The sequence below is a fragment of the Eptatretus burgeri genome, chromosome 11 (assembly GCF_056783735.1).
Source record: "Eptatretus burgeri isolate ZD-2024b chromosome 11, Ebu_testis_v1, whole genome shotgun sequence".
Classification (NCBI taxonomy): Eukaryota; Metazoa; Chordata; class Myxini; order Myxiniformes; family Myxinidae; genus Eptatretus; species Eptatretus burgeri.
The window spans coordinates 7,349,539-7,361,062 of record NC_140971.1 but is presented as its reverse complement, the minus strand read 5'-3'; the positions used below and the strand labels follow the sequence as shown (position 1 = coordinate 7,361,062).

The 11,524-nt window shown below is 43.4% G+C and overlaps 1 protein-coding gene across 3 annotated transcripts in view; it reads left to right on the top strand.

Annotated features, from left to right (window-relative positions):
- Positions 1–2,092: 2,092 nt before the first annotated feature.
- The window catches only part of MFN2 (mitofusin 2), an 86,736-nt gene continuing 77,304 nt past the window's right edge, over positions 2,093–11,524 (top strand). For 2 of the 3 annotated variants that reach the window (XM_085845059.1, XM_085845061.1), the window contains exons 1-5: positions 2,093–2,232; positions 2,450–2,558; positions 9,707–9,881; positions 10,025–10,160; positions 10,887–11,049. In XM_085845059.1, the coding sequence (XP_085701185.1) occupies positions 9,710–9,881; positions 10,025–10,160; positions 10,887–11,049 (471 nt within the window). In that variant the 5' untranslated portion in view covers positions 2,093–2,232; positions 2,450–2,558; positions 9,707–9,709. Of the gene's footprint in view, positions 2,233–2,278; positions 2,374–2,449; positions 2,559–9,706; positions 9,882–10,024; positions 10,161–10,886; positions 11,050–11,524 lie in introns of those variants that run through there. The other variant, XM_085845060.1, reaches the window with a different exon arrangement.

The window sequence follows — 11,524 nt, the reverse complement described above, 5'->3', positions numbered from 1 at the left end:
GCCTGGTGGAGGTGTGTGGAAGTTGGAGTAGTTGATGCATGGAATGGTCTCCCTGGAAAGGTAGTAGCAGCAGAAAGAGGAGATAAGTTCAAATTGGAATTAGATGTAGCATGTAGGTACATATTTTATTGTATGTGGGGGGGTTCGAGGGATATCAGAAGGACTTGCTTGCGTGTGGATAGCGATATATTATCTGGTGTTGGTGTAGCAAAGCCATGATGGAAAAATCGAGTTATCGACTTCTACTCACCGCTAACAGGTGATAACTTCATCCAGTCTGAGCGGTGTCCCATAAGCTGTGTGTGTGGATACAGTCACGAGTTCAATAAGAAGTAAGAAATGGCGTATCACCAGTGGACCAATTCGGTGTCGTGTCCACCAAAAAACATCATCCACTCGTTGACTCGGGTGTCATAAATGGCCAGTGCCCGTGGGTGGAAGCTGCTCACTAAAAGGGGTTAGATGGTACTTGTCCTGCGGTTGAAAGGTACGAAAACCCACTGAAGATAGGACTGTGACACGGCACGTGGTACAAAACTACATGAGTCATGAGGGGAAATGCATCGCTGAAAATAGGGCTGCAAATGCGGTTTAACTCCAGTGAAACTCTGGTGAACTCCATGGAACTTTTGTTTAACTCCAGTGAAACTCTGGTGAACTCCATTGAACTTTGGTTTAACTCCAGTGAAACGCTGGTAGTGAACTCCACGGAACTTTTGTTTAACTGCAGTGAAACTCTGGTGGTGAACTGCATTGAACTTTTGTTTAACTCCAGTGAAACTCTGGTGGTGAACTCCACGGAACTTTTGTTTAACTCCAGTGAAACTCTGGTTGTGAACTCCATGGAACTTTTGTTTAACTCCAGTGAAACTCTGGTGGTGAACTCCATGGAACTTTTGTTTAACTCCAGTGAAACTCTATGCCTGGTGTTGGCATAATGGTTAGGGTAGTGGGCTTGGGATCCTACGGTCCTGAGTTCAAATCCCGCTCAGCTGTTGAATTAACACCAGGTGGGGTTGACTCTGCCTGTCATCCTTCCGAGGTCGGCAAAATGAGTGCCAGCATGCTGGTATACTGTGTTGGAGTGGCGACCCGTCCAGGATTGTTCCCAATAGCCAAGGAGACTGCTTCGGCGGCACCAACGCTCTGCACAGAGTATGGTCCTTATGGATGGAGTGAAACTCTGGTGGTGAACTCCATGGAACATTTGTTTAATTCCAGTGAAACTCTGGTGAACTACATTGAACTTTGGTTTAACTCCAGTGAAACTCTGGTAGTGAACTCCACGGAACTTTTGTTTAACTCCAGTGAAACTCTGGTGGTGAACTCCACAGAACTTTTGTTTAACTCCAGTGAAACTCTGGTTGTGAACTCCATGGAACTTTTGTTTAACTCCAGTGAAACTCTGGTAGTGAACTCCATGGAATTTTTGTTTAACTCCAGTGAAACTCTGGTAGTGAACTCCATGGAATTTTTGTTTAACTCCAGTGAAACTCTGGTAGTGAACTCCATGGAATTTTTGTTTAACTCCAGTGAAACTTACGTCGGTGAGTCATTTCGAGGACGGTGTAAATAGCGAGCTGCCAGACATGGAAGTGTGGCCATACTTCCCTTAAAGCCTCACTCACCTTGTCTCCAGAGGTCCATGAGCCGGATCGTGGTGTTGGGCAAAATGATTGGTTGGAAAGCAGATGTTTTTTTGTTTTTTTTTAACCTCGTTTTACCATTGGTTGGACAAGTAAATGAGATAAAGCTCATGATGCAAAAGTTTGCAACTAACAAGGTAGCACGATGAAGGGTGCACAACACCACGATGGGCTGAATGGCATCCTTCTCTGCCAAAGTTCCTTAATTGTTATCCACCACCACCACCACCACGATGCAAAATGTTCCCCCACTTTTGCGTACATAATAAATAGACCGTAACACTGATCAAGACGATGTTGTGCAAGATCAAGAACGTCGTCCAACCACGGTTTTGTAATTTGTGAATATATTCAGAATTGTTCGCGCTCGAGTGGCCAAATTATGTTTTTCTTTTTTAAGCTAATTAAACATGACAATCATCGCTCCAATCCCGGCCGTGCAGATTCTTCTTCAATTTAATTTTAGTTCGTCAATGATGGGCCAGGCGGTATAGTGCGCAGCAGAGCAGCAGCGCTGTGACCTCACGGGATTATTTACATCACCGGAAACACAGCGGAGTTTCTGAGCGCGTTCACAAGACGCTTGGTAATTGATTTTAATGTTTTCAAATCTTTTTTTTTGGTGTTTATTAATTTAGACGAACGAGGAACGATGAGTATTAGATAATAATGTGTAATAGAAGAAACAACGAGCATTTGATGAAGGATTCATTGAATATCTGAAGAGGTACGTTATTTTGTTTTTCCTTTTCTTTTCATTTCCACGGTTTTTTTACGTCTCATCGTCCTTGTTTGTGTCCGAGACGAAGAAAACGAGGATGAAATAAACCTGATGATGTGTGAAAGGTCGAAATATTCACTTCCGGGTTAGACCGTCAGAACGTGATCTGAGGCTGGAGAAGGTTTTGGGAGGTGAGTGGGATGTGTTGAGGTGTCTGTTTATTCCTTCTCACTCTCGTATCTTATACACACACACACACACACACACACACACACACACACACACACACACACACACACACACACACACACACACACACACACACACACACACACACCTCTCCTCACCACCCTTGCCCGTCTGTGAACTCATCGCACGGTTTCTTCAACGACAAGGTGTTGTTTACCACAACAAAGTATCTGCACACCCCACCATGGGAGTCGTACATCGGGCGTCATGAGAACCCCATGCCATCCCGTGTCGTCGAGTCCCGCTCTCCACCCGAACCCGTTGACTGTCCCTCGGGGTGGGGGGGGGGGGCTGATTACTGAGTTTACGGTGATGACCTTGCACTAATCAATCAAAATCTGAGGATTAAACTACTTTATGTTTTTACTTTTTGCTTTGAATATTTAATTTTCACGTCGTGAAAGAGGCGGCGGAGGAGCCTGACTCGTCTCCAGCAAATTATTCACTCATCGAGTGTCATCATTCTCAAATTCCTCCAATTATACACGTAATACAGAAAGTAAGTATGTATGTAATGTATTTACTTACTTGCTTACTTATTTACTTATTTACTTACTTATTTACTTACCTACATACCTACCTATTTACCGATCTGTATCAATCGCAATGTGTTATTTGACTCGTAATTTGCCTTCAATTGGATAGAAAAACCTCCTTACTTACTTAATATTTAATTATTTACTTGTTTACTTACTTATTTACTTACCTACTTATTTACTTATTTACCTACCTATTTACCTATCTATATCAATCGCAATGCGTTGTTTGACTCATAATTTGCCTTCTATTGGATAGAAAATCCTCCTTACTTAATATTTAATTAATTATATACTTGTTTACATACTTATTTACTTATTTACCTACTTATTTACCTATCTATATCAATCGCAATGCGTTGTTTGACTCGTAATTTACCTTCTATGGGATAGAAAATCCTCCTTACTTAATATTTAATTAATTATATACTTGTTTACATACTTATTTACTTATTTACCTACCTATTTACCTATCTATATCAATCGCAATGCGTTGTTTGACTCGTAATTTGCCTTCAATTGGATAGAAAAACCTCCTTACTTACTTAATATTTAATTATTTACTTGTTTACTTACTTATTTACTTACCTACTTATTTACCTACCTATTTACCTATCTATATCAATCGCAATGCGTTGTTTGACTCATAATTTGCCTTCTATTGGATAGAAAATCCTCCTTACTTAATATTTAATTAATTATATACTTGTTTACATACTTATTTACTTATTTACCTACTTATTTACCTATCTATATCAATCGCAATGCGTTGTTTGACTCGTAATTTACCTTCTATTGGATAGAAAATCCTCCTTGCTTAATATTTAATTAATTATATACTTGTTTACATACTTATTTACTTATTTACCTACCTATTTACCTATCTATATCAATCGCAATGCGTTGTTTGACTCGTAATTTACCTTCTATTGGATAGAAAATCCTCCTTGCTTAATATTTAATTAATTATATACTTGTTTACCTACTTATTTACCTATCTATATCAATCGCAATGCGTTGTTTGACTCGTAATTTGCCTTCTATTGGATAGAAAATCCTTCTTACTTACTTAATAGCGAACGCAGTGAGCTTCATACTTAACGCGTGCACTTGAGAGAATAGGAAACAACAACAACAACAACACAATACCCCTGGCTATTTGGAATCCGTGTCGTTAGCCATCACCTTTTGCTTCCGGTTGTTGTTAAACGCTGTGCGGTGTATCAACACGATTGGGTTTTATTTCTATCTTGTGAATATTACTTAACCCGTGCACATGAGAGACTAGGAAACAACAAAAACAACACAATACCCTGGCAATTGTGAATCCGTGTCGTTGGCTATGACCCTTTTGCTTCTGTTTTTTGTTTTGTTTCTGTTTTTTTGTTTTGTTTCCGGTTTTTGTCATGGGGAATGATGCATGCCGGGAGATCATGACCGGAAGTGTTTATTTATTTATTCAATAATTCTTTTCCCAAAGTTAATTTTATTCTTCCGAAAGTGATTTTTTTTTTTTCATGACAGGAAGTGTTTATTTAGTATTTAACATTACGGGGAGTGATTTTGAAACTCCTTCCAGAACCTATATTTTCTTTTATTCTTGACCAGAAGTGATCGTTTATTTATTCAATTATTTTTTTTCCCAAAGTTAATTTTAATAAAGATATCTCCCGCATCATCAAAAAATATGTTTTAATCGTGATTTACATTATTTGATCGCTGATCCCGAATCCAGGCCGAAGTAACCGGAAATTGCGTCAAAATCATCAGCTGTGCGGCGTTTACACGTACCACGGTATAGTTGGCAAGTATACAGTTGTGAACACGTTATAGCTAAAGTCAGAAGCGAATGTTAGAAGAATTCTACGTTCGCTTCTTGGCTTTACCTATTCCATATTATTTAATTAGTTATTTGCTTACTTATTAACTTACCTATTTATTTACTTATTTACTTACTTATTTACCTACCTATTTGCCTATCTATATCTATCACAATGCGTTGTTTGACTCGTAATTTGCCTTCTATCGGATAGAAAAGCCTCCTTTCCATGAAGATCCGGAGTCACACAACCGTTAAGGTGTCACGTGTGTACATGATTCACTTTTTGTCCAATTTGTTTAAAATGCCACGTGTTGTGTGCCGTGTCCAAATTGGACACGTTCTCTTTCACCCCGACACGTCTGCACGCTTGGGCATTGCTTCGAGGTGCTGGGAATGGAGCTCAGCAGCGTGAGAGTTCATGGGACGAGACCTCCTCGAGCGTGTTCCGATTCGATCGTGAGATATGAGCTTGGACTACGCGTTGGAGAGTTTTTATACCCACCTCAAAGGCAATGACAGACTGGCTTTGCATGTCGGCACTCGCCAGGCTTTCTGGTTTGGGTCTTCGCCGGAGCATGTGTTCGGCTGAACATGAAAACGTACACTCGTTTGGTCGTTCGTTCGTCCGCAGCAAATGGAGTGCTTGCACCGTTTCTGCAATATGGAACATGGCTTTGCTTCGAATTAGACTGTCAAGTTGTGACATCACAGCAGGAATGTATAATATGTTCAGATGCCGTCGGCAACTCACCGACTCTAAATTAAAGGTCACCGTGAGACATTTGACGTCCATCAGCTAAAGGTAGAAGACTCGACACCCGGCATAATGTCCATCCGAAGGACGGCGCCCTTTGTGATGGAATTCGCTGCACCATCCTTTCAGTCCATCGAATGTCAATGACCATGTTGTTCAACATGTGTTTTACATGACAAGGCATTAGTGGCTGCATTGGTTGAACGTTTGTCCTGCCAATGCTTTTGTTGGTGTTCTGCACAACATTTAACATCTGACTTGTTACCTCTGCTACCGAAGGTCAAGGAGGTTATGTTTTCACCCCTCTCTGTTATCAGGGCAGGTCACGTCAGGCCAGATAAGATCTGTGACTTGCTCCATGTTCCATGTAAACCTGTACTAACCTGTTTCATGGTTGGGTTGTTGGCGCCGAAACCGTCTCCCCCACCAGGTTTCCTGGTGAGAAGGGTGTAAGATATGGACACCCAGCAGGATGCAGAACAAAACCTGTCAAAGGGCAGAGGAGCTCCTCGTGAGCCAACGGCCATCCATATCTAGTGCCCAACTGTATCTGCGGACGTCGCACTGCAGTTGGGGAACTTTTTATTTGCAGGTTGGTGGCAGGATTTGCACTCCGGCCACCGTAAAACGCTTCATTCAGCAAAACATACAAAAGTTAAAGAAATCTGAAAGGGCAGCTCACCGGATGCCGGGAGTGGGGCAAAGCCTTCGGGACCCCCACTCTTTAATGACGGGAGGGAAACCACGGGGTAACCGTCCCGGGTCAAATTGCCGTTGAGTGTGTCAGGGTGGTGCAGAGGTGTCGTCCACCAGACGGCATCTGCTTCGGTTAACCTGAGACGATCTCCGGGTGGGTGCCTGGAACGTCCCATTCCAAAGAGAGGATGATCACTTGTCTCTGTTGTCATCTGAGCTCAAGTGTTTGAACATCAGTATTGCAGCAATCTCTGAGGTTCGTAGTCCCGATAGTGGCGAGATCATGGTGGGTGGTTACACCTAATATTGGTCTGCTCACTGATTTTGTCTCTCAAGGGACATTAGATACCACTGTTCAGAGTTGCAGGGCCAAGCTTAATGGGAGAGCTGAGCTGGTCAATGGAGTTGAGGCGTAAAACTGTACATGCGCTGAGGGTGGACAAGGAGGCCTATGTGTGAGGAATCTGTGAGGGGGTAGAGCATCACCTGTGGTCAAGTGATTCTCGTCCTGCTTACAGGGGAATTCACGCATTGTGCTCCTTCAAGTCCGTCTCTCCATGTACTGCAATGAGAGTGAAGGGTGGTGGGCTCTTGACAGAGGAGTCCGAAGTGAAGGCCTGCTGGGTCGGTTCCTTTAAGCGTCTATACCAGGCTAAACCATCAGATATTGAGTTGGGTGTCAGGGGTGTTACTATCCCTGTTGCTGACCCTCCAACAACTGTGGTCCACCTTCGTTTGTTGAAACACAGGCTGCAGTGAACCGGTTGAAATGGGGTAAAGCTCCAGGGATCTGTGGCATCCATGCTGAACTTCTCAAGGCTGGTGGAAATGCTGCACTCGTGTCGTTGCATGAAGTGCTGTGCTCTGCCTGGATCACAGGCATCATCCCAACTGACTGGAAGAGGGGCCTTGTTGTCCCCCTCTGGAAAGGGAAGGGTGATCGCCAAGACTGCAACAACTTCCAAGGGGTCACGCTGCTCTCGGTGCCGGGCAAGGTCTTTGCTCGGATAATTCTTGATAGGGTTCGCCACCAGCGCCCAGAGTAGTCAGGCTTTACACCAAAGAGGTCAATGATTGACCGTATCCTTGCATTTTGGATCTTCACCGAATGCAGACAAGAGTTTCGGCAGGGGCTGCTTACAGCCTATGGTGATCTCTGAAAAGCACACAATTCAGTGTATCGGGATGCCCTCTGGAGGATTCTTGGTCTTCGTGGGGTGCCACCAAAACTGATCGATCTGATGTCTGAACTCTACTCTGGTACTAAGAGTGCTGTGAAGTGTGGTGGTACCATCTCTGACTTATTTCCAGTTGTTACTGGAGTTCGTCAGGGGTCTGTACTAACCCCCACACTTTTCAGCACTTGTATTGACTGGATTCTGGGGAGGATGTTGGAGAGTTCAAGCTGCGGTGCATCGTTTGGGAATGTCAAGATCTCTGATCTTGATTTCACAGATGATGCAGTCACCTTTGCAGAGACACTGGATATCTTTTTTGGGGCCCCCAATGTGCTGAAAGAGGAGCCAGAGCTGCTGGGATTATGGGTTGCCAGGGTCAAAAGTAAGATCCATGCTTTCAATGACATCTTGGAAGCTGCCATCTTGTCTGTACATGTTTGTGGTGAGGATAGTGAGGTCATGGTGAGATTTGCTTTCCTCGGCAGTGATATTCATGTCTCTGCTGGCTGTGAGAGGTCAATAGATGTCTGGGTCGGGCTTGGGGAGTCATGGATTCACTGGATCATGTGTTGTGGCACTGTCGGTACTTTGCAGGAGGATGAAGGTCTAAGTCTTCAGGTCCTTGGTGTTTCCAGTCTTGCTCTGCAGATGTGAGATTTCGACTCTGACCAGGGATTTGGAACCAGGTCTTTTCGGAGAATCTTTGGGTATCACTGGTTGGACTTTCTATCCAACGAGCGGTTGCTGAGAGAGAATCAAATGAGATTTGTTTCCTGCATAGTCCGTGAGCTTCACCTGCGGCTGTATGGACATGTGGCTCGTTTTCCTGACGCTGATCCTGCTCACCAGATTCTTTCAACGATGGAGCCTTAAGAGTGGAGGAGGCCAATGGGCCGACCACGTGCCTCGTGGTTTCAGCAGGTTGATCGGCATCTCAAGGAGATGGGGATGGGCTATGCATCTGTTTGGGGGATGGCCAGACGGAAGCCCCTGAAGTACCGGCGGAAAGTGGACGCAGCAACACCCTGCTCCGGCGCATGCTCTTGTATCTGACCTGAACTGACCCTCTCTGTCTGTTTGTCTGTTTGTGTGCAGGATATCTCAAAAAGTTGTGGATGGATCTTGATGAAATTTGGTGGGCAGGCTGGGTGTGTAACACGGACAAACTCATTAGATTTTGGTAAAGATCCAGATCCGGATCCGACTACTAGAATTTTAAAAGTGATTCTTCACCATTGAGAGATGGGGCCAAAAACGATATATAGCATGAAATCTCAAAAATGTATTGGCCAGATAAGGTCTCAGGACTCAGGCATTACGTGGCAGAGGTATGCGTTCTAGTGAGTGCCCTTCTATTTTTAACCTCCGCCATCGAAGATGGACGGAGATTACTGTTTTCACCCCTGTTTGTTTGTTTGTTTGTTTGTGAACAGTATTACAGAAAAACTCTTCGACGGATTTCGACGAAACTTGGTAGGGGGGTTAGGTACGGTCCAAGGATCATGCTATTAGATTTTGGACTTGGTCCAAAATCCAATGTGGCCGCGATGGTGGCCATTTTGAAAAAAGATTAGAATTTTTGTTTTTGCATTTCAACATGTTTTCAGTGATTTCCAACCCCCCCCACCCCCCCCCCAAAAAAAATTGTTAGAGAAAAAAAAACAATTTTGCACCTTTTTTTTTCAACAAAATTTCGATTTTTGTTTTTGCATCTCGACATGTTATAAGTGATTTCCAACAAAAAACATGTCAAAATTATAATTACGGCTGATTTTGCAACTTCAGGTGGATATACCCACGTAAAATCAATTTCTGTCTCAAGGAATCTAGTTATGACAAATTAATAGAGAATGTAAAAGTTAAAAGTAAAAGGGAAAGTTGCAAACTATAGCTCTGTGAGCACTGTTGACGTCAAATTGAATGAATAGGATATCAGGTTCACTTGAGTGACCGAGCAGTATTGGTGGCGGAGGTTTTGCACTCTACCGAGTGCTCCCCTCCTCTAGTTTTGATCTTGTAGTCTACATTTGCTTGATTATCATGAGCATCGTCCACCCTCACTCCCTCCCCCCTCTACTCTCCTTCTCTACTCCCCCCAATGCAGGCAATGTCCTTGGTGTTTTCTCGGACCAGGTCGCTCGTCCCAGGGAAGGAAGGAAGGATGTCCGACGCAGCAGCAGCATCTCCGCTTAAGCACTTTGTGACAGCGAAGCGACGGATCAATGGAATATTTGAACAGTTGTCGTCTTACATCTCCGATAGTGCGGCCTTCCTGGAGGGTGAGAGCCTGATTTGGCTTGGTTTTGGGGACTAGGGATATTTTTGAGTTGATGAAAATTCCTCGACACGTGCCATATTCTTAAATATGTTTTTTTGTTTTTTTTTGTTTTTTTTTCATTGTTAAAACTCTTCACCATTCCAGAAATCCATCTGAGTGAGGAACATGACCCCGTGATCGATGAGAAGAAGGTTGCGGAGGTGAAGGATTACACCGCCAATGTGGCTGGGATAAGCGAGGTGTTGGCACGGAGGCACATGAAGGTTGCTTTTTTTGGCAGGTCTGTTTGACTCCCACTCGTGATGGGGCAGGATTGTGGCAGGAGGGGGGTTGGGGGAGATGGTGCACTGGTGACCTTTAAACATCATTAATGACAGCTATATCGCTGTGTTCATGTCTAATATCAGAGTATTTTTTTTTGTTGTTGTTGTGTTATTTATGAGTGACATTGAAATGATAGATAAATTAACCGGGCGTTTCCATTTTGTAATAAAAATTTATGATCTATGCTTCCTGTGACCTATTTTTACTATTGTTTATGCATTTACTTATGTCCAGGAATCATGCTATATAAACTCATTGTTGCTATACAAACTCATCTGAAGTAAACAAATTGTTTGTAATCATGAAATGATACATCCGTAAGTAATTGGGTTGAAAGTTGAGACAAACATGAAACGATACACCTCGTGATTTGGGATGTGGATATATTGACATTGCTGATGACCTTTTAGATGTGAACAGGTGGACCTTTTGCACCTGACCGATGCCCACCTTAATTGGGTGACCACGTAATCAAGATTTTCTTTCTTTTGAAAAACACTGTGCATGGGGTTGGGGGAATTAGCTATGTAATGCAGGTGAGCTTTTAATCAAGATGCTCCTTAACAGTTGTTTACTTGTATGACTGTTCAGTTGGATTTTATTACGAGATGCACCTTTGATTTGTCAGGATAAGTTTGGAGTCCGTTCGTGCTGAACCAAACTCTCCTGCTTTTCCCGCCAGAACGAGCAACGGCAAAAGTTCCGTGATAAATGCGATGCTGTGGGACAAGGTGTTACCCAGTGGAATTGGACATACAACGAACTGCTTTATCAGTGTGGGGGGTACGGATGGGAGTGAAGGCTTCCTCACCACGGAGGGCAGTGAGGAACGACACAGTATCAAGGTGAGACCTGCAGTAGTAACAATGTTGTTTTGTATTTATTTCTACTATACGAGGACGACGCAGCTCACAGGCAGAATGAATCCATTTGTTAATTTTGTTGCTGGGCTGATTCTTGTTGATGCCTTTGTCTTGCATTTGGACAAATGGGATCCATTCTTGTTTTTTTTTTTGTGCCGCTTTTGGCTTTTTTTTTGGCATTGTGATGCACTTGTTTGATTTGTAATTGAATGTTTGCTGCAAACATACCTCTGGAAACCGATGCCATACCTCCGTACGTTGCTCTCCAATGAGGGAAGATCGTGGTTCAAGGTCAGGTGATTTCAGGATCGTGTTGCCCTTCTGCATTGTGGGTTGTGGCAATGCTGCAGGTGCCTTCATCGTAAAGCTAATGCTGCTTTTCCGTTTGCTGAATCGCCTTCACCCGCTCACCCTTCCCCTGCTCCAATGCATCCTCCCCCCTCTAATAGCATCATCC